General features: G+C 47.2%; 1 protein-coding gene across 8 annotated transcripts in view; it reads left to right on the forward strand.

Annotated features, from left to right (window-relative positions):
- Smoc1 (SPARC related modular calcium binding 1) overlaps window positions 1–8911 on the forward strand; it is a 165330-nt gene extending 156419 nt beyond the window's left edge. For 7 of the 8 annotated variants that reach the window (XM_037210682.1, XM_037210683.1, XM_037210686.1 and 4 more), the window contains 3 exons: window positions 1861–2105; window positions 6283–6336; window positions 7012–8911. In XM_037210682.1, coding sequence (XP_037066577.1) covers window positions 1861–2105; window positions 6283–6336; window positions 7012–7028 — 316 coding nt within the window. In that variant the 3' untranslated portion in view covers window positions 7029–8911. The remainder of the gene's footprint in view (window positions 1–1860; window positions 2106–6282; window positions 6337–7011) is intronic. The other variant, XM_037210684.1, reaches the window with a different exon arrangement.
- The last annotated feature ends 12397 nt before the right edge of the window (window positions 8912–21308 follow it).

Below are 21308 nucleotides of genomic sequence, written 5' to 3' on the forward strand. Positions count from 1 at the left end.
CTTGAACTTCATGTCCCTTAGGAGTCACTATGAAGCAAGATGGGGTTCTCCAGCTTGTTCTTGGGCAGGGGTGAGATGGGGTCCCTTCCTTTCTGGAACATAAAGCAAACCCGAGAGGGGTGTACCCTGGGCATTTTTTTTTTAACCAGGTGTGTCTTCAGAGTGTGCCAGCAGGTCCTGATGGCCTGGTCTAGGATGCCTGCTCACCAGTGAACTCCTCTATCAAGGCTCTGTCGCAGACCCTGCACACCAGTCATTTGAAATGGACAGGATCTCAACCTCAGCCTTATCCCCTCCCCAGGGGCAAGTCAGCCAGGCATTTGAATATGGATCCTTGCTCATAGTCAGTGTCAGGCCCCAGGAACTGAAACAGGATACTTGTGGGTCTCTTTTCTTCTTCTGTTCAGAAACTCCAACCAACCCCTCTGCAACCGACCTACCATTGGCTTTCAACACTGTAAATATTCGTATCACTCTAACTTCTCTGAGTAAAGATGATGCATAAATAATTAAGTAATAATGAGACAGATAGGTAGACCATTGCATGTACTTATACACATAGACGCTGACTTTGTCATTTTGTGGTCCACAGTTATGGACTGTGCCACATGTGGTCGGTCATCACTATGTATTTGGGCACCATGGTGTGTCCCTGGTCACTTTAGTTTCTCTAAGAATTAGCTGGGGCTCTGGTTAGCATATGATCTCCTAAGCCTGCCCCAGACCTCCTGAGTGGAAATGTTAGGCTGGAGAGACTCATCCCAATAGGTCTAGAATTTGCTTGCTTTCAAATCTCTGTTTGGGGTTGGTGGGGAGTGGTGGGACTAGGGGGTGGCACAGCTGTCAAAGTACAAGCAGCAAACATGAGGATAGAGTTCAGGTCTCAATAATTGATGTAAATGTTGAGAGTGCACCTATAATTCCAGCACTCAGAAGGTGGGCACAGAGCTAGACCATCTTTGTAGGGGAAACGCGCCTTCAATCAACGGAGAGACTCTGCCTCAATGGATGCAGTGAGGTACTGATCAAGAATGACTCCTGACATGAACCTTGGACTTCCACACATAAGCACAGAGCCACAGGTCGTGGGGACATCACACACCCCATATGCCAGTCTTCATATTTTGGGCTCTGCTCTTCTGAGACAGGGAACAGCTTGAGGCTAGGCTGATATCTCCAGAGCCGGGTACTGGGTGTGATGAAGACTCAGTGCTGGTACCCATATACAAGTTCAGGAAAGCATCCTGTTTGGCAGTGATCTGTGAGGTCAAGAGAATACATGACATCCTAGACATGGTTTACTCAGGGGGACTAGATCTACGTCTTTTGTCTTGAGTGCCTATCTGCACAAGAAATGTCCTGTTTTTTTTTCAGAGGGCAAGGCAGGTCAATGAAATAAGGATCACTTTATAGACCCCTAAGGAAAGAGCTGTTGCTACCTGATGGCTGGTAGCCCAGCATGAAGATGGTCTTGGTTTGGTCTCTGTTGCTGTAACAAAATACCCTGGGCTGGGTAACTTATAAAGAAAAGAGGTTTATTTTGGCTCATGGTTCTGGAAGTCCAAGAGCATGCCAGCATCGATTTGGTTTCTGGTGAGGGGCTCTTACAGCTTCAACTAACTCACGGTGGAAAGTAGTAGTAGAAGTACAGGCAAAGATGGGGGCAGGGGTATCTGCTTCATAGCAGCCTACCCTTGTGGGAACCAACCTGTTTCCATAAGAACTCACCCAGTCTCGTAAGAAGGCCATTAATCTCGCTTCAAGGCTCTACCCTCACTCCCCAACAGACACATTTGTAACTTCAGTATGGCAGGGACAAGTGCCAAACCTCCGGGGTGGGGTTGTCTGTCCACGGCCCAGGTTCTCAGAGCCGGATCCCAGCCATACCCTGGAGGAGCGGGTGGCACACTGGTACTTCAGTCAGCTGGACAGCAACAACAGTGACGACATCAACAAGCGGGAGATGAAGCCGTTCAAGCGCTACGTCAAGAAGAAAGCCAAGCCCAAGAAATGTGCCCGGCGTTTCACCGACTACTGTGACCTGAACAAGGACAAGGTCATCTCACTGCCTGAGCTGAAGGGCTGCCTGGGTGTTAGTAAAGAAGGTGAGTTCTGTCCCTGTGTGCCTGGCCCCTTAATACCTGCCTGACCCAGGGACAGGGACCAAGAGCTGTCCTGAGGCATGAGGTCCTAGACATCCATGTATTCACCAGCTGTTTACTGGGAGTGGGCTGTGCTTCAGGGCTAACTGCCTGCTGCAGCTGTAGAAGTACTGATAAGGTTTCTATTCTTATACCGTCTACTGAGGAGGCATAATAGTTATTCACATACTCTGTGATTAGTACTATGAGAATGTATTTGCCAGGCAGGCCAGACTGCAGAAAGTAACGAATAGACTCTCACACATCATTTGCTCAACTTAGCAAAAATTGCTTATCTTTTATCTTATCCATGGAGTAGGGCAGCATAGTTCCAGACTGTGTGTGCATGTGCATATGTGTGTGTGTGTGTGCGTGTGTGTGCATGTGTGTGTGTGCATGTGTTGCATGTGGTATGTATGTGTAGGAGATAGAACAGGTACCATTCTACATACCTCAAGGAATCAAACTGAAAATGATCCTGCTGCCTTCATCAATGGGCATTTAGGGCTACACTGTTGGTCTGATTTATTCCCATCCATCCATATAGAGTAAGCTTGGGCATGTGAGGTTATTCTCTGGGACAGTCTGAGGAGTGATCTGCACATAATTTCTCATAGCTCATGGGCTGGAACTCTGTCACTGGGCTATAGCAGCCATAGGCAAAGTAAGGCTGGAGAACTCTTCGCTCAAGTGGGAGGATTCATAAAGGCAGTGAAGAGCCACTGGATTAGGAAGGCCTTATTTGAAAGAGACTGCCAAGTGTTTTCCCAGGCTTGCCCATGGACACTTGGACCTGAGTGAGGATTGTTGAGGCCTGACCCTGTCTCACTGTGTCCCCTTTTTGTGCTGGGAGTCTGCTTGCATCACCCAAAGCCAAGGGAAGGTACAGTGTGTTGACTTGGTCCATTGAACTCAGGGAGCCTCCCCCTGCAACTTTTCCAGGCACCAGGTGTTTGCCAGTTCCGGCTGATACACAGGACCCGGAGGGAGCATCCAGAGGAACCTGTGGACAGGGATGCAGGATTTAAGGACCACCGCTCATCTGGATGCTCCCCCAACCCAAATTTAGCCAGAAGCAGGCTATAGAGTTGAGTGTTATGAACAGTTTTTCCCAGAGACCCCTGGGGTGCTTCCTGCTTCTTGCCTAACCTACCTTCCTTACCCCCGCCCCCACCCCCACACTTCAAAGGTGGCTGGAGTGCCTGTGTCTGCACATATGATTGTGACCTGTCTACATGCACCTGTAATTTGCATGTATCTCTCTGGCACGTCTCTGTGAACATGCCTGCGTAGATACCTGCCCAAGAGCATCTCTAGCTGTGTGCGTACACAGGTGTGCGTGTCTATGCCTATCTTTAAAAGTTATTAATTTTTTTGTGTGTATGAGTATTTCCCTCCATGTATGCACATGCCTGGTACCTGCAGAGGCCAGAAGAGAATCCCATTGGAACTGGAATTACAGACAGTTGTGAGCCACCATGTAGATGCTGGGAGCTGAACCTGGATTCTCTTACAAGAGCAGCAAGTGTTCTTAAGGGCTGAGCTATCTCTTCAGACCTTTATTCCCTACTTAAAATATGTATGCATGATTATACACGCTCTCTCTCTCTCTCTCTCTCTCTCTCTCTCTCTCTCTCTCTCTTTCTCTGTGTGTGTATGTGTGTGTGTGTGTGTGTGTGTGTGTGTGTGTGTGTGTGTGATGGAGTAGGGTGAAGTAGAGCACTGGGATAGGAGGAAGAGGTAAGTGTAGGGTTACCATTCATGTTGGTGGGGGGAGCTGTGTAGATGCAAAGCCCACAGAGAGCACATTGGGATTCCCCTCTCCACTCCATTCCTCCACACAGCATAGCACACACTGCTGCTAGGAATTTAGAGTCCAGTGGCTTCTGCTGCTCTGCATTAGAACAGTCTGGACTCGGCAGAGGGGCAGTGATTTGCACCCACGGGGCCGCCATGTTGCCAATGCTTGGCTCACCCATAGGACTTTGAAGTCTAGCTTCTGTGCTAGACTTCCATGAAAAGGACCCCTGAGTGACGAGAATGTCTCTTGGGAGCAGGCCAGCCTTGTCTGGACCAGTCAAGAGAGTGGCCAGAGAGAAATCCAGAGCAGTGGGGGTACAGATGTGGCCTTGGGGCTCCATGAGCAGAGGTCCAGTGCCCTGATGAGGAAGCCGGCTTTCAGGCATATGTGCTAGCAGGAGAGTAGAGGATGATGGGGAAGCCTAGGGAGGAGTGAGGAGCACTAGGGAGGAGTGAGGAGCACTAGGGAGGAGGACCCTGTGAAGGGTGGGGCAGAGTCTGCGTGCACAGTAAACACACAGGAGCTACCAGTAGCAGAGGAATCTACCCATGGACCAGAGGTGCTGCTGGCAACCCCATGGCCTCCCTCTGTTCTGGGGGCACAAAGCCACTTGGTTGGATGGTATGCAGGAGCCCAGGTACAAGTCATCTGGTATTATGTGGCGCCCTCTGGTGGCTCAAGAGGGGTTTGCATGCCAGGTGGGGGCCCAAGGTGGGTGGGGAGAGGATGTGGGACTTGAGGAGTGTAGTTTTGGGTCTGAGGGACCAGAATTTTAGAGATGCCACATGAACATGGCTTCTTTTACCTTCTCATTGGAGACCTGAATCCCCTGCCCAGCATGGCAGAGCCTACTGGCCCGGGCCTCTTTTTTAATGGGTCTATTCCAACTTACAAAGCACATTTGTCAGGATTATTGTCGCCAGCCTGTAAAGCAAGCAGCGTGAGGACTAGGGTCTTGGTGGCTCAGCAGCACAGCTGTCCCTGGGGCTCAAGCTTCTCTTCTCCCTCTGAGGGTCCAGAGCATGGGTCCAGTGACTGATAGCCGGCGCTGGGTTTGTTTCCTCCAAGGAACGTTGGGCCATTCTGGTTTCTTAGCCTCCTTAAATGGGGATCGCCTTACTTCTCTTATTGAAATCTGCTGAGTTACAGCGATGTGCCCCTGGCTTTCCATTTTTGTTTTCTGGACCTCGGCTGATGAAGCGGGGCCAGAACTGCCTTAGGCCTCCTCTCTCTGTGTACAGATCTCTGTGTTTACCACTGAGGGCAGCAGCTGCCCAGTGGAGCAGAGTAAATAGGGACTCTGAGGTCATGCAGCCTGGAGATGCTTTTCCCCACCTGCCTGCCTTTGGTCTGCTTCTCTTCTTGTCCTGGATTTGTGACCTCATCTGCAAACTTGGATGTACCAACGTCTACCCTTACTTTGTCTCTCTTGGGTCTTACGAATGTTGGGAGATGCTGAGCTGTGGGGTCATAGATCTATATAGGTAAGCTCAGGCTCAGCAGGGCTGAACCCCCGAACCTCCATGAATTCATCTGATCCTTGGGGCAATCCTGCATGGGAGTCAGAGTAGAAGCAGCATAGGTGTCATCCTAATTCTGTCTTCTGGTCCCATCCTGTGAGGTCCAGAGGCATGCTCAGAGACACAGGAAATGGGCCCGGCTCCCGGTAAGTTCCTCCTTTGGGAGATCATGTCTCGAAGGAGCACCATGCTGCGGTGTTTGGCAGCCTGTGTGCAGGAGTGGGTGTTAACAATTCGGGTCTCGGACCTCATGTAAGTCACTCTGAGCCTTTGCTGCCAGGATTGGCAAGTGAAGGGGCTAAGGTCCCCCCTCACCTCTGATATTACAGGACCCAGAGAACCAGAACCAAGAGAGTTATGGCAATAGCCACTAAAACCCTTCTTAGCTAAGAGGTGAGGGAATTCCAAAGAGGCATCCCAAGTGGCGTCCAACACCACAGTGGGAAAAGGAAAGTGGAGAAGAACTGTTTATTCTTTCTTCTGTTGGTGTCTGCCAATATGAGTTCAAGGTCAGCCTGGACTGCAGAGAGAGAGGCTGCTCCAGCAAAAACAACGGCAGAGACAGCAGGCGTAGCAGCAAGACACCAGAGAGACACCCTAGCTTGCCCCAGAGGAAAGAGACTGTTTGAAGGAGTTGGTGGACAGCAAGCAGACAACACACAGCAGTAGGTGCCCACAGAACAGGAAGCACAGCCATGCCTCTCCGGCTTCCTCCCTCTCCCGTCCCTTCTGAAGGCAGAGGGGACAGGGACTCAGACACAAGCCCTGCCAGCTCTCTGGGCCAAGCCTCTCCCATGTCATATGTTCCTATTTGTTGCAGGTGGTAGCCTTGGCAGCTTCCCCCAGGGAAAACGAGCAGGCACAAACCCATTCAGTAAGTTGCCTTCTTTCCGGCCCTCCCCCCTTTCTTCTGTGGACACCCAGCTGAAGCTGTGGCAGCCCAGCAGCAAAGCCGTGGGTTGGCCAGATCACTTTAGGGGCCACACTTGGCATCTGGTGGGGTCATAAGAGGAAGATGGTACCAGCGCTAAGAGGATTCTGTCACCTCCACCTGTTGCAGACACCTGTCGTTTCCTCCAGGCTGAGGGAATATGGCCTGGTTAGAACATTCCCTTGGGCTGGAGAGATGGCTCAGAGGTTAAGAGCCCTGGCTGTTCTTCCAGAGGTCCTGAGCTCAATTCCCAGCAACCACGTGGTGGCTCACAACCATTTGTGATGAGATCTGGCTCCCTCTTCTGGCCTGCAGGGATACTCGCAAACAGAATACTGTATACATAATAAATAAATAAATCTTAAAAAAAAAAAAAAAAAAGAACACACCCTCATCCTGTGCTTGTCCGGCAGAGTCAAGGTTTTTGTAATTCCGAACCGACTCCAGATACTGTGAGCGGACGCGCATGTCGGAGCACTTAGGCAGCCTGTGGTCCACCCAGTCCGTGTCCCTTGTGCAGAGGCTGAAACTCGCCCAGGGAGCTGAACGTTTCATATACCTGGCTCTAACCTCTGGCTTACATCACTTTTCTTTCTGTACTCTCCTCTTCTCTCCCAGTTGGACGCCTTGTCTAAGGAGCAGAAAATCCAAGGGCCAGTGGAGAGTCCAAGGAGACAGGACCAGCCATCAGACACCCAACGTTCAGCGCTGCCCACGCCCAGCCACAGCCCATGTACCATAAGCGGTGCCTGCCATGTTTGCACTTTCAGTAACTCTTCTTATGTGTGTGTTTTGTTTCTGGCCTCATTTGTAAACACCGGTTATCTAATACCGCAGCGGGAACAGGAAAGGGAAGAAAAGCTGTTTGTTCTCTCTTCTATTGTTAAGTCTTTGGATCGGCTACTGACAACTGGTAGGTTATTGGGGCGGGGGGTTGCTATGGGGATGGAGAGGAAAGAGATTTATATACTGTATATAAATATATATGTAAATTGTATAGTTCTTTTGTACAGGCATTGGCGTTGCTATTTGTCTCCTTCCTCTGGACTCATAGTCCAGCCCCCTCAGACTGCATCCTTAGCTTACCTGGGTTTCAGTGGACATGGACTCTGTGTGAGAGTAGATGGCCGGCCCTGTGCTCGCGCTGCGGGCACTATCAGCTCTCTTCTGGTGGGAAGAGTGTGCTGCTCCGTGCCATTAGCTGTCAACGTCTGTCACTTGACCATAGGATGGGCATGAGTGGAGCTCAGCTCACGTGATGGCCATCATGGACTCCAAAATTCTCCAGTGGCCCCCATACTCCTACTATTCAGATACCCTTGGCAGTCTAGGGTAAATCCCTGAGCAAATTATGCTTGAAGGGGTTGAATTGGGCTACTTTAAACATTTCCACCCATGTTTAGCACCTGCCCCATGTAGGGCACCAGAGCGCATACACCAAGCACGTGAGAAAGGGACACCCAGCAGGGCTCTCCTTCAGCAGGTGTTTGGCATCCGACGAGATGGTGGAGAGGACAGGCCTGCGCCGGCCCTTCTGCAAACCCACAGGAGAGGCTCCACGGGCACGTCTCCCCCAACGCTAGCGTCAGACTGTGTCTTACTTCCATGCTCTCCCTCCATCTCTCAGCCTCATCCTCACCTTGTTGGCCAATTCTGGAGTTGATCCTCTGACTCCTTCAACTTTCCTCATGGACTTCCAGGCCCATGGACCAATTCTAGGAGTAAAATTCATGTGGTGTCCCTTACTTCTGCTTCCCCAGGAGAAATAGGAGTAATAATCCAGTTCTAGGGGAATCCAGGCTTTTGCACAGGGTGTCACTGGGATTGCAGAGTGGCCATCTGGCCTTCAGGACAGATAAGCAGCTCCTTCTGTCTAGGTGCCATACTGATTCAGGTGGCCTTCGGTCAGAGCAGCAAGTGACCCTTAGCAGCTGTTTCCACTGCCAGTCGTCGTGGCAGTGAGGGAGGTCAGGAGTTCAGGGCTGGTGCTTTCGCTGGCTTGTTCTTGGCAATCTGGCCTTGTCTGGTATTCCATCTCAGTATCCCAGAAGCACATCCACCTTGGTAGACCCTCTTCTGTCTTGGGTCTGGAAGGCATTGGCCTCATACATGCTTTTCCAGGTATGGGGAACACAGCCTTCTCTGGACTTGATTTGCTGGAGTGTTGGTTCCAAGAGGTTCCTGCTATTCTGCACAAAGTCACACACGTGGTCCTGTCATGACCAGTGACCCTTTCCTGGAGCCTTGACCAAAAAAAGAAAAGAAAACAAACAAAACAAAATAAAACAGTGTGCTGGAGCCAGATGGCCCTCACAGCAGACTCGGGCCCCGATTCCCGGCCTGAAGGAAACATGTGCACAGAGAAGCCACCTCCACGTAGGAGTTCAGAATCTGCCCGGCCATCTTCTCTCACAGATGGGTGCAGGCTGTGCTGTGTGGGTTTCCCTTGGGAGGGAGGGAGCAAGGGGAAGTATTTGTAGCTTGTTTTATAAAAAATAAAAATGAGTAAACTTTGGCAGCTGGTGCCTCTTTTTTTTGTGGGGGTGGCCCCCTCTGAAGGAAAAGCCCCATTTCCCAGAAGGTTTCCTGGTGTTTCTGGCCTAGGTGCTCAAGTCTGACCCTGCGAAGTCTAGGTTGCTGTTAGTGGGGTGCCAGCAGGGGATACAGTGGCCTTGGGGTGATGTGTACGCCCCGTGAAGATGCCACTGGTCCTCTTGGCCCTTGCCTGCCATTGTGGATGCTTTAATTCTCCCTTACCTTCACCCTCTCAGATGCCCCAAAGTATCCCCATTCTGGGGTCTTTCCCTTAAACCACAACTGGAATGTGGCTGGCGGAGCTTTGGGGGGCAGGACCCCAGATGTGCTTGTTCTGCGGCTTCAGTCTGGTGAGTGTGGCTGTGTCGGTTGTGATCTGGACCCTGGGCTGGAATTCAGGTGGAAAGCTGAAGCCCAGTGGGGTTTGGGCGGTCCAGATCTCAGTTCTGTGTGGCACACATATGTGAGGCTGCTGGTGAACTCTGTAAGGCTTTGGGATAGGGGTTGATGATGTGCCTAGGGCCAGGCTAGGGGCCACGTGCCTGGGTGTGCCTGGGCCACGTCTCCCGTGAGTGGCATTATTTACTTTCACTCTCTCCCCATGCAAGGCTGTCCTTGAAAATAACCTTTGTAATTACCAACTTGGATAGCTTTTCCAGATTCTTTTGGACCTTTGTCCTCTGTGGGTACACAGAAGATAATTTCCCTTGAACCCCCGCCCCAACCTTTTCTCCTGCTAGACTTCCTTGGAAAAGGATCTGAGCCCTTGTTACACAGCCCCTCATCATCTGGTACCCCTATCCAGTTCCTCTCCGTTTTCAGAAATGAGGTTTCAGTTTCAGGGCAATGGGGATAGCTGGTTTGCTGGCTACTTATACAACAGTCGCTGTGTCTGCTGGGTCACGTGCCCTGTCATGGGTAATAACATAACTCGGTGACTCAGGCAGGGTTGGTCTGGGTCCTAAGTGTGGATTCAGGTCTAGGACCAGTCAAGTGATGGGAAGGCCTGGGAAAGGTAGGGTAGGTGTCATCTTCAGATTTTCTGACTCCAGACCCTGAGCACTACTGGTTCCTTCACTGCTTCCTGGGGGCACCAGAGCAGCCTCTGCTTCCTGTACCACTTGGGCCTGGGCTGCATCGGTGGGAGTTCCTTTTCACTCTGAGCAGCGAAGGGTTTTACTAAAAGCCACTATTAATGCAGAGGACTGCCACAGGCTTCAGACAAGTGAGGCCAGCACTTCCCATGCAGGAATTCCTGGAGGATTCGGAGTTGATCTGACCTCCAGCAGAGAGCCAGCCTGGGGTAGAAAGGGGGCGGGCCTGAGCTTACATTTGACAGCAGGGTGAACGCTCATCCACCCCCTGTTCCTCTGCTTTCTCCAAGACAGCTGCTTTGAGAGTCAAGGAAAAGGCACAAGATAGGTCCATTCTGGTTTTGTCTCACCTCAGGGCTCAGAGCCATGCTCCATGTCCACAAGGAGGGAACACTGGAGACATGTTCAGCAGGAAGGTCGTGAGGTTGCTGGGGCTGGCCATTTTTTTCAGGACCACTGAGTCTGACAGAGGATGGGGTTCCAGGTCCCAGGGGTCCCCAGAGATAATCCTTGCTTCCCAAAGGGGTCGAACCTGACAACCCTAATACCTTTGTAGAAAGATGGATGGATGGATAATGGATGGATGGATGGATGGACAGGCAGACAGAGACATAACAAAAATCAAAACAACAAACAATTCAGAGAGAGAGAGAGCTAAATTAGAATCCTGGCCATTTATCCCCAAAGTTTCTAACTGACCTGCAAGATCACATCTATAGCATTAAGGAGGTTCAAGTCTCTCCTGGGCGCCTTGACTTTTTCTTGCTGCACAAATGGGGACAGGGGAAGTTAGATCTCCAGGAAGCAACCCCAAGCCCCTCAGCCCTTCAGAGTGCATTTGTGACTCTTCTGCGATTTTCATGGCATGCTAGGAAGGCCCTAACCTTGGCCGCACCCTGCCTACTATCAACTTCCTCTTGCTGAGTATGCCAGCCACCTGTCTCTTGCCGCTTCTTGTCAGCATAGGGTAGATCACTCTGGAAGAGTCCTTGTGCTTGCCACTGCCGCCTGTAACAGCCACCTTAACAATGTAGTCTCAACACTCTGCGTTGCTCCGTACCATTTCCCTTCTTAATAGAGTAGGTTCCACAACAACCCTTTTGCCCGTGTCCTCTCAAATGGACTATTGATTCTAGTTAATGGTTGATGATCCTGAATGTGGTAAGCCAGGCATGTCCCCAAACTCAAGGCCATCCTTGAATAATCCACACACTTGATAGAAAGGTGTGCTGCACATTGGGACGTAGCCTACCTGCAAAGTGGAGGACAGTTATCAGTCTGCTAATATGACTCAGTCAGGAGAGACCAGGATGAGCTGCAATAACATACATGCCTCATGACTTCTGTGGCTAAAACACAAGGGACAACCTAGACCTCGTGTCAGAAGGGACACTTCTTTATACTGTCCTCATACAGGGAGCCAGGCCAAGGAAGACTGCATCCTTCCTGATAGTGGAAGCAGAGGAAGAGGAACATGGTCAATTGCACTCTGCTTCCTATCCAGAAGTGACATATATCATTGTTTTAGTTTGCTTTCTATTGCTTTGATAAAAAAACATGCTCAAAACCAACTTGGGGAGGAAAGAGTTTATTTGGATGACATGTTCCAATTACAGTCAATCACTGAGGGAATTAGGGGCAAGAACTCAAGCAGGAGAAGAGACAGAAACCACCAAGGAACATTGCAACTGACTGGATTTCCCTGGTTTGCTCAGCTACTTTTCTTATACATCCCAGGACCACCTGCTCAGAGGTGGCACCGCCCACTGTGGGCTTGGCCCTCCTAAATCATCAGTCAAGAAAATGCTCCCACGGACTTGCCAATCTGGTGGAGGCAATTACTCAGTTGACATTCCCTCTGCCCAGATATGTTCTAGGTTTGTGTCAAGTTGACAGAAACTAACACTCACAGTCACATTGCTCATGTTCCAGTGACTAAAAAAAAAAAAAAAAAAAAAAAAAAATCAACTCCACAGCAGTGAAGAAATAGAATCAGAAGTATTTAGTAAAAACTCTGCTATTACAATGTAGTTTATCTTAGTGTGATTTTAAATGTGCAGAATTTAATCTAAGAATAAAACAACTTGCTTATCCCATTTTGCACAATGCATTTTGCCCATGACTTCTGACAGGTTTAGAATGTTGATGACAATTACCATTTTTCCCTCTCAGCAAAGTGGGAAGGTGAGTGCACATGTCCTTTCTGTGAGAATTCAGCACCCCACCTAGAGGCTGTCTCTCAGGCTCTGTCAGAACCCTGCCACCCTCATAGTGTGGGCAGGAAAAGAGAAGTTGGAGGGGGAAGGGCAGGCTCAGGTAACCCTGGAGGAGAATGGTTGGCTCAAGGATCCAATGCCCTGTGTGATGCTTGGAAACTTCTGTGTCTTCTGTAGCCATTAGTTTGATTCCCCATCCTTCTGAGTCATCTTCCATTGTGTAGTGGGTTCCTTAACGATAGCCAGGGTTGTCGCCATGATGTTCTGGCCACTTCAGTTACTTACAAGCGCAGTTCCAATCCATCATACAACTCAATGTCCAACTTGCTTCAGATTCTCCTCCCCTCTCAGCCCTAGCACAGTATTCTCATCCACGACTGCTAGGAAAACAGTGGGGCTCCAGTGTGGCTCCAGGCCAGCCACTCTTCTGCTTTATAATTCTTTGGGGTGGAGACAGGAGGAGGGAAAGGAAGAGAAACCATGAGTTTCTCTTCCTTTCCCTCCTCCTGTCTGAGCAGTGTAGCCCTCTGCGTTCATTGTGGCTGTCTTAAGGGTTTCTGTTGCTGTGAAGAGACACCATGACCATGGCAACTCTTATAAAGAAAAACATTTAATTGGGGAGGCTAACAGTTTCAGAGGTTTAATTCATTATCGTCATGATGAGTCATGGTGGCATGCAGGCAGACATGGTGCTGGAGAAGGAGCTGAGAGTCTTACATCGTGACTTGCAGAAAGTGATCTATCGCCCTCCACCTTTAATCCAGCACTCGGAGCAAGCCAGTGATCTCTGTGAGTTCGAGCAGCCTGGCTACAAGTGAGTTCCAGAAAGCGCAAAGTACACAAGAAACTTCGAAAAACAAAAAAAAAAAAAAAGAAAGTGGTCTATCTCACTGGGTATGGCTTAAGCATATATGAGACCTCAAAGCCCACCCCTACAGTGACACTTTTCCTCCAACAAGACCACACCTCCTAATAGTGCCACTCCCTTTGGGGGGCCATTTTTGTTCAAACCACCACATAGTCACTTCTTGGTTTAACGCTAGCTTTTCTCCCCCATTGTGCAAGCTGGCCTTTTTGGTATGGGCAGTTCAGCTTTGGTGTGACTTCTTTCATATTTTCCCACACAAATATACTCCATGTCAGCTTTGATTTAGGGCCCCTGCTTCTGAAACTGTAGCTAAACCAGGCTCTTCTGGGGTGTCCATTCACCAGTGGGACCCTCACCCTTCTAAGCCCTGCCAAACACTGGGAATACAGGCTGATCTTCATCTGCTTCCTGTTTGGGTTCTTCATCTCCCCTCCCTGCTCAGTGTCTAGATGATGCTGATCACCAAATATGCTGCATGTGGGTGGTGGCATTGGTGGTGGTGGTGGTGGTGGTGGTAGGGAGTAGAGCTGGGACATGAGGTACCAACCAATCTTGTAGCTGTGACTATGTATGTGAAGAGCTGGTGGTCCTCCCAGGATGCTCTTGAAGAGTTTCTCCTGTAGCTCTGGAGAAGACTGGGGATGTAGATCAAGACCCAGTGGCCGCATGACTACAACACTCAGCTCCATCAGGAGTTGTAAGAATAGTGGTGGGGAAGGGCTGAAATCAGGTCATTGAAACCACCCATGCAGACCTGGGTACCTTACCCAACAAGCTATATGGGCTTGCACAACAGCATCCCATCTTCAAATTGAAGAGATATGGAGAGAACAGCCCAATTAGGTCAAGAATGCACCTATAGGCTGCATAAACAGTTGGCTAAGAGTCTCATGGTGAATGTACACACAGCTGTATTCCCTCTATCTCAGACACTTTTTTGGGAATTTATAAATGAGAAGAAAAAAAAAACCCAATAAGCTTAATTCAAGAATGTCTCTGTGCAGTGTGCTAGCTGGCATCATTTAGACCTGGACAGTACCATGCCCTAATACTACTGGGGATGACCCCCTGTCCTGGCTAGTTTTTTATCAACTTCAAGCTAGAATCATATGAAAAAAGGGGAACCCCATTTGAGAAAATGCCTCCATAAGATTCACCTGTAGGGCATTTTCTTAATTAGTGATTGGTAGAGGAGGGCCCAGCCCATTGTGGGTGGTGCTATCCCTGGGCCATGGTCCTGGGTTCTTGAGAAAGCAGACTGAGCAAGCCATGGGGAGCAAGCCAGTCAGTAGTATTCCTCCACGGTCTCTGCATCAGCTCCTGTCTCCAGTTCCCTGCCCTATTTGAGTTCCTGTCTTGACTTCCTTTAATGATGGACTACAATGTGGTAGTGTAAGCCAAATAAACCCTTTCCTCTGGAACTTACTTTTGGTCATGGTGTTTCACTGAGCAATAGTAACCCTAACTAGAATACCCTCAAAGACTGTGGTGGATGGAAATCCTCTCAGACACCTACATGTCTACTTTGGCTTGAATTATGGGTCTAATTATGAACTTCTATTAATACCTTAGTGTAGCTGGAGAGTTTCTCTCCGGGTCCCACCAAACCCCCACAGTCCCACACCCCACTTATAAAATAATCATTCAGACGCTTATATTACTTATAAACTGTATGGCTGTGGCACGCTTCTTGCTATCTAGTTCTTATATCTTAAATTAACCCATTTCTATAAATCTATACCTGCCATGTGGCTTGTGGTTTACTGGTATCTTACATGTTGGTGGCTGGCGACTCCTCACTCAGCCTTCTTCCACCCAGCATTCTCCTCTCTCCTTGTCCCACCTACACTATCCTTCCTGCCTGGCTACTGGCCAATCAGCGTTTTATTTATCAATCAATCATAGCAACATATATTCACAGCACACAGGACATCCCACAGCAGCTTAGTAAGTAGCTAAGCACTATGGTCTGGGTGTTTGTCCCTTCCAAAACATGTGTTGAAGCATAATCCTCAGAGTTATGTATCAATACTATCTAGAGTGGAGCCTCTGGGAATCACTTGGAATTACATACTAGCAAGCACTGGAAGCATCCATGAGTGTGTTAGTGGCCTCATAGTAAGAAGAAAGGCAGGACATAGCAGGTTTGTACTGTTTCACCATGTGATGCCCTGTGCACCCTAGGATTCTGCATAGTGTTTCCATCAGTGAGTTGGCTCCCGCCAGTTATGGCCCTTTATTCTTGGACTTCCCAGCCTCCATTAGTGGAAGACTTTCTCTTATATTTACAAAATATCCAGTCTATGGCATTCAGTAACAGAAATAGAAAACAGACTAAACTATGAATAAATTTGGGGAAGGTGTGGAATGAGGTCCACAGTATGAACAATAGTGTCCCACATGAATGCCTACCAGAGAGCATCCATAATGGTCTATGTCCTCAATAATCAGATAGACCACATGAGCTATGAACACTAGCTGGCCTCTTTCTTTAGCTTGATTCTTGTCCAATGTATCAAAGTATGAAATGGCAGCAGAGTTGGAGGTTGTACTTTCATCATAACGAAAGACTAAACAGCTACCATGCAGAATCGGAGCAATTCCACTGCCACGCAGGTGTAAAAAAGATGACCGAGTGACACCCAGTTCCCGCTGAGCCAGAAGTTAGGAAGAACTTGAGATGTAGCAGAAAGAATGAAGACCAAAAGCCAGAATCTAAACATTCTGAGGCACCAAAATAGTTGACATTGGGTCAAGCCCTTTCCAAAAATTTTAGGAAGAATGAATGACTCATCCTCTTTCTGAGTTCATAAGGAATGAAATGGTATCTGTATTCCAAAGGGACATCATGTACCTATAGTCACTGAGAGATTAGTCACAATATCTGATTTCCAATTTTTGGATTGTATCCAAATATAGAAACAATCTAAGTGTGTGTTGTTGAATAAAGGAATAAATAAATTAGTGGGCTATTGCTGTGATAGCTATTAATTGTCACTTGACACAACCTATGGTTTCCTTTGGAAGAGAATATCCACATTGTCTACATTGGGTTGTCCTGTGAGTATGTCTGTGAGGGATTGTCTTAGTTACGTCAATTGATATGGGAAGACCCAGCCCACTGTAGGTAGTACTATTCCTTAGACAGGGCTCCTTAACTGTACCAAAATGGAAAAATCAGGCTGAGCGCAAACAAGCAAGCTGTGTGCATTAATTTCTTTCTGCTCTTGACTTTGGTTGTAGTAAGGACTAGCTATTTGAAGTTCCTGCCTTGACTTCTCCATGATGATGGAAAGTAATCTGGAATTATAAGCTAAATTAAACTCCCTTCTCCCCTAAATTGTTATTTGTAAGCATATTTTGTCACAGCACACAGAAACAAAACAATCACTCGGTCTTAAAAAAAAAAAAAAAAAGGAAATCTTGTTATGTACAATGTGGAGGAGCTTAGAAGAAACCAGACTAAGTGAAACAAGCTGAACACAGAAAGACAAATGGCACATGATCTCATTTATATATGGAACATTACTAAAAAGTCAGATGAATGGAACAGAAAATTGGAAGAGTTCTATCAATGACTGGGATTAGAGGCATGGGGAGATGCTGGTTAGAGAGTCCAACCTTGCAGTGATGTCTGCATAGGTTCTGCAGACCTTAGGCATGATGGCATGATGACCATTGTTAACAGTGTATGGAACATAAACATTAAATTCCCTGAGAGTAGAGCTGAAGCCTTCTTATCATACTAAAGAGTGACTATATGAAGTGATGCACATATGCATATATTTATGTTATAAATGTATACACATATATGTGACTCATGTATATAATATTAGTTTGATTGAAATAACTTTATAGTGTATACACATATCAATATGTGTAACACATTATATGCTTTATACATAATTTTTATCTATATATTAAACAATAAATGTGAAACAAAAATAAAAGAAGGAAGCTTTATGTTTATTAGGAAAGGCTAAATTCACTTTTTATAGAGTCAGTTTGAGTCTCTCTGTTATGGTTTGGGCTTTATATATGATCTGTCTCTACCGAAGTTGTTCTTGCTTGGTGAAGATTGAACCCAGGCCCTCACCCATGCTAGGCACGTGCTCTATCACTGAGCTACGTGTAGCCATAAAACTCACAATGAGGCTGAACTCCTAACATAACAGTGTTGAGAGAGTGCTGATAGGACCTTTAAGAGGTAATTGGGCTCTGGGTGCTCTGCCATGAAGGCATCAGTGTGGTTTCTGAGGTAGTTTTGGGGAAAATGGGTTGTTATAATGTGAGTCAGTTCTTTGGTTCCCTTTGTGCCCCCACCACATGCCCATTCGTTTCTTAGCCATGTTGTGACACATCATAAGTCCCTCAGTAGAAGCTACACAAGTGTCAACACCATGGTCTTGAACCAATAGAAACGTAAGCTAAATACTTCTATATAAAGTATTCAGACCCAGGAGAATTTTATTAAAGCAACACAAAACAGGCCAAGACACAACTCTCTGAGTGCCACGTGACATACTTGCCAGGGTAGTTTTCTGGGAATCCTTTTGAATACCATTGTCCTGGAAGATGTGTTTTTGAATTCCCTCTTCCTGGGGCCAGATGACTCTCCATCTTTAATTACCAATACAAATGATTTTATCAAAGTGAAATTTCCCTGGTCTGCCCCTGAGCTCTGCAGGTACATCACCCTAACCAGGTCCTCATTCAGTAAGGGCGAGGGTGTGGTAGGTGAAAAGATATTGTGGAAGGACTAACTGTTGGTTCCTCCTCTTGTGCTCCCAGTTGCCAGCTGGCTGCCTTTCTGTGGGCTTCTTTCTCTGGCTACATTCAGCCTCCTGTAATTCTAGCCTCTTCTCATTCTTTGTTCTGTGTTTGTTACAAGAGGTCATGATATTCTGGAACAAGCACTCTGAGCAAAATTTGGAATCAGACCGATGTCTCTCCCTGATCTGTACTGTCTGTGTGCTCCAGGCTAATCATATAACCACTCGTAACCTGCTTGACAGAAAAGAATAATATCTACCTCTTATGGCTCTTATCAGACAAAAATGATGTATATTAAAGGCTCTGAAAACTGCATAGACATAGATCATATTGCTCTTGGCCATTAATATTAAAATATCCGTCCTTAATCGCAAAGGCATTGTGGCAGGACAATCATTTACTACAAAAGAGCCTTTTGCAGTTTAGAGAGGTTACAGGAGAGAGACTGGCCAGCTAAGGACTGTATTTCAGTCTCCTTTGCATTTGAATGAGTAAAAGTGACTAGCTTCTACTAAATGGATGTGAGCAAATGTGGCATTACTTGGGAGGCAAGGCAGTTAGAGATGTGCATACCACCTCCAATTTACTTCCCATTTGAGATGAATGGACAAGACATGCAGAGACTGGCATCTATAAAAAGAAACCAAGTCCCTGAGTCATCACGTGGAGAAGAAAGTTACCTGCTGACTAAGAACATCCTCCTTAGATCATCGTGCGAATTGGGAATAAACTTCATTTTCTCTTAAGCTACTGAAATGCTGGGGTCGATCTATTATGATAGCTATTATGTCCTGAAAATAAATAAGATAAAGGAATGGGCTCTGCTTGTGCACACTGTCTGGCAATGTCATCTTCATAGTGATGGATGTACAGCCTGTGGGACCAAGGCACCCCGAAGGGATGCCTGCAGTCTTGCCAGTTACGGCTGTCAGGCAGTTTGTACATCACCTTGTGCACCCCACCCTCTTGTGTATGTGTTCTAGGATCTCAGCATTAGTGTTGGAAGTAATTGGCTTCAGAAGCCTTCAGCTGCTGTGAGCCAAGAGAGGCATTCACTCAAGCTGGAGAACTGGTTGTTGTGTCTAGACTCACACCCAGGTCCCTCCTCCCCATGGACACCAGCCTCAACCCTCCTCCACATTCACTAGGGTTCATCAGATGAGCCTCAACCTCTCTCTACAAAGTCCTATGTCTGGGTGATCTACAAGTGACTCTAAGCAGGGGAGAGATGAGCACAAATGGAGTTCATGCTCCTGTCTCTCCCATGGAATCAACTAGAAGACATTTCTTTTTCATTCTCAACTAGCAATAAAATAGAATGATTCTTTAGCCCAGATCTTCCTGCTTATCTATCTATCTATCTATCTATCTATCTATCTATCTATCTATCTATCTATCACTATCTATCTATCTATCTATCTATCTATCTATCTATCTATCTATCTACCTATCATCTATCTATCATCTATCTATCTACCTATCTACCTATCTATCTATCTATCTATCTATCTATCTATCTATCTATCTATCTATCTATCTATCTATCTATCTATCCTATCTATCATCTATCTATCCTGTTGTCTATCTACCTACCTACCTACTTACTTACCTATCTATCATTTTCTAGTTATCACTTCCTTGAAGGACTTGTGTTCTCAAATCTGCTTTCTTAGCCTCAGTTTGGCTAGAAAATTAAGCCTAGGCAAGGACTAAATTCCACAGTGCAAAAAGATAAGTAGTACTTATTTATTCATTTTGGTGAAGGTAGAATTTTCTTCCCATTCCTTTTCTTTCCATTTGCCTTGAACACAAGATCATTGGCCTTAACCTTTCTTAGATACACACGCAGGCCACAGCTAGCATCCACCTGCGTTTCTCCTTCTTGAGCTCTACGCCATGGTCCCAGCTGGTTCCTTTTTGTCGGTCCTCTAGTGCTGAGTCCGTCCACCAGAGTAAATTACCGTACATTTTGCTTTAAGGTCCCATCCTCGGTGAGGTCCTTCGGAATTCCTCATGACCACTGTGTTCCTCTGCCCTCTGTTCATGCCACACCCAGAGCACCTGTGGTCCAGGGGCTTTTTTTGTTGCACCTATTTGTTCACAAATTTCCTAGGCTCCTTCTGCTCTTTAGCATTTGGAGGGGCACTAACACACACACGCAATTCCTACCTCCTCACTTTCTCTGACTTCTTTAGGCCTGGAATGGGCTTGGTGCATAGCTACCCATCCATACACCCTTCCTTTACCTATTCATGTGCTCTCTTCTCTCTCTCTCTCTCTCTCTCTCTCTCTCTCTCTCTCTCTCTCTCTCTCACACACACACACACACACACACACACACACACACACACACCACATAATCCAAGAGAGCGTCTATATAGGTTTCTCTCTTCTAGAAATGCCCTTCTGGGTATGGGGAATTAATTGTATTCCCTCAATTGAGAATTTGCTCTCAGATCCCCAAAGAGAGCTTCAGTTAGTTCTGTGGAGTTGTGAGGCCACGAAATCCCACCAGGGCTGTCAACTGAGCTGGACTGTTGAACAGCCAAATAAAGGGGATGCCCAGGGAGACGGGAAGGGAAGGGCTCCACAGTCAGAACCAAGGACTGGCGGGAGCACATGGATGGGAGGCATGGAAGGCACTCTTGCTTTTTTCAGGGCTTTCTGATCCGAGTTTTCGCAGAAAACACTCCCCAACCAGGCATCTCAGTGCTTCCCCTCTGTTTCTAGAACCATTTAACTGGTTTCTGTTTCTTAGAACTCCAAAACACTGTATTAAAACATTTTTTATTTAGTATACCTCCCCATGGGAGGCCTTACCTTCTTGTAGGAAGGAATGGGGGGTTGATTGAGAGGGGGAGGCTGGAGGGGTGGGAGGAGGGAAGAGGGGGATCTTTGATTGGTATGTAAAATGAATACAAAATTTTCTTAATAAAAAAATGAAACAAAAAAAATTCGTCTCCTTGATCATGACTTTTTTGTGGTCAAGAACTGAATCTTCTTTGTGTCACCAGAGTGTCATTGAATACATGGAAGGTGTTCACTGCAGGAGTTTTGAACACGTGATGAGCAAATGAATGCTGATCCCGAGTCTGTGTGTGGAGCTCTGGCTAACTATGGCTTCCTAGCCAAAGTCCTGCCCTGCTGTGCTCTGCTGGTACAAATGCTCCCTCGCCTTCACCAACATGATTCCTATTACCTATGTCTTCCAGCTTCTTTAAGTCTGGGCTGTGACAGGTAGCATTTCCCTGAACATTTTTTTTATTTATTTTTTGCTATGTCTAGCACATTAACACTTGAGTATGATGGGAGATGACATCTTCAATTCAATTGCATCTGCTTCAGCAGATTCCCAAGATGGCCCTGGACCATTCATTGAAGAAACATGGGAAGAAGCAGGCTGTGTGTATAGAGACATATAAGTAGACC

The sequence above is a fragment of the Peromyscus leucopus genome, chromosome 14, assembly GCF_004664715.2.
Source record: "Peromyscus leucopus breed LL Stock chromosome 14, UCI_PerLeu_2.1, whole genome shotgun sequence".
In the NCBI taxonomy this organism is placed as follows: Eukaryota; Metazoa; Chordata; class Mammalia; order Rodentia; family Cricetidae; genus Peromyscus; species Peromyscus leucopus.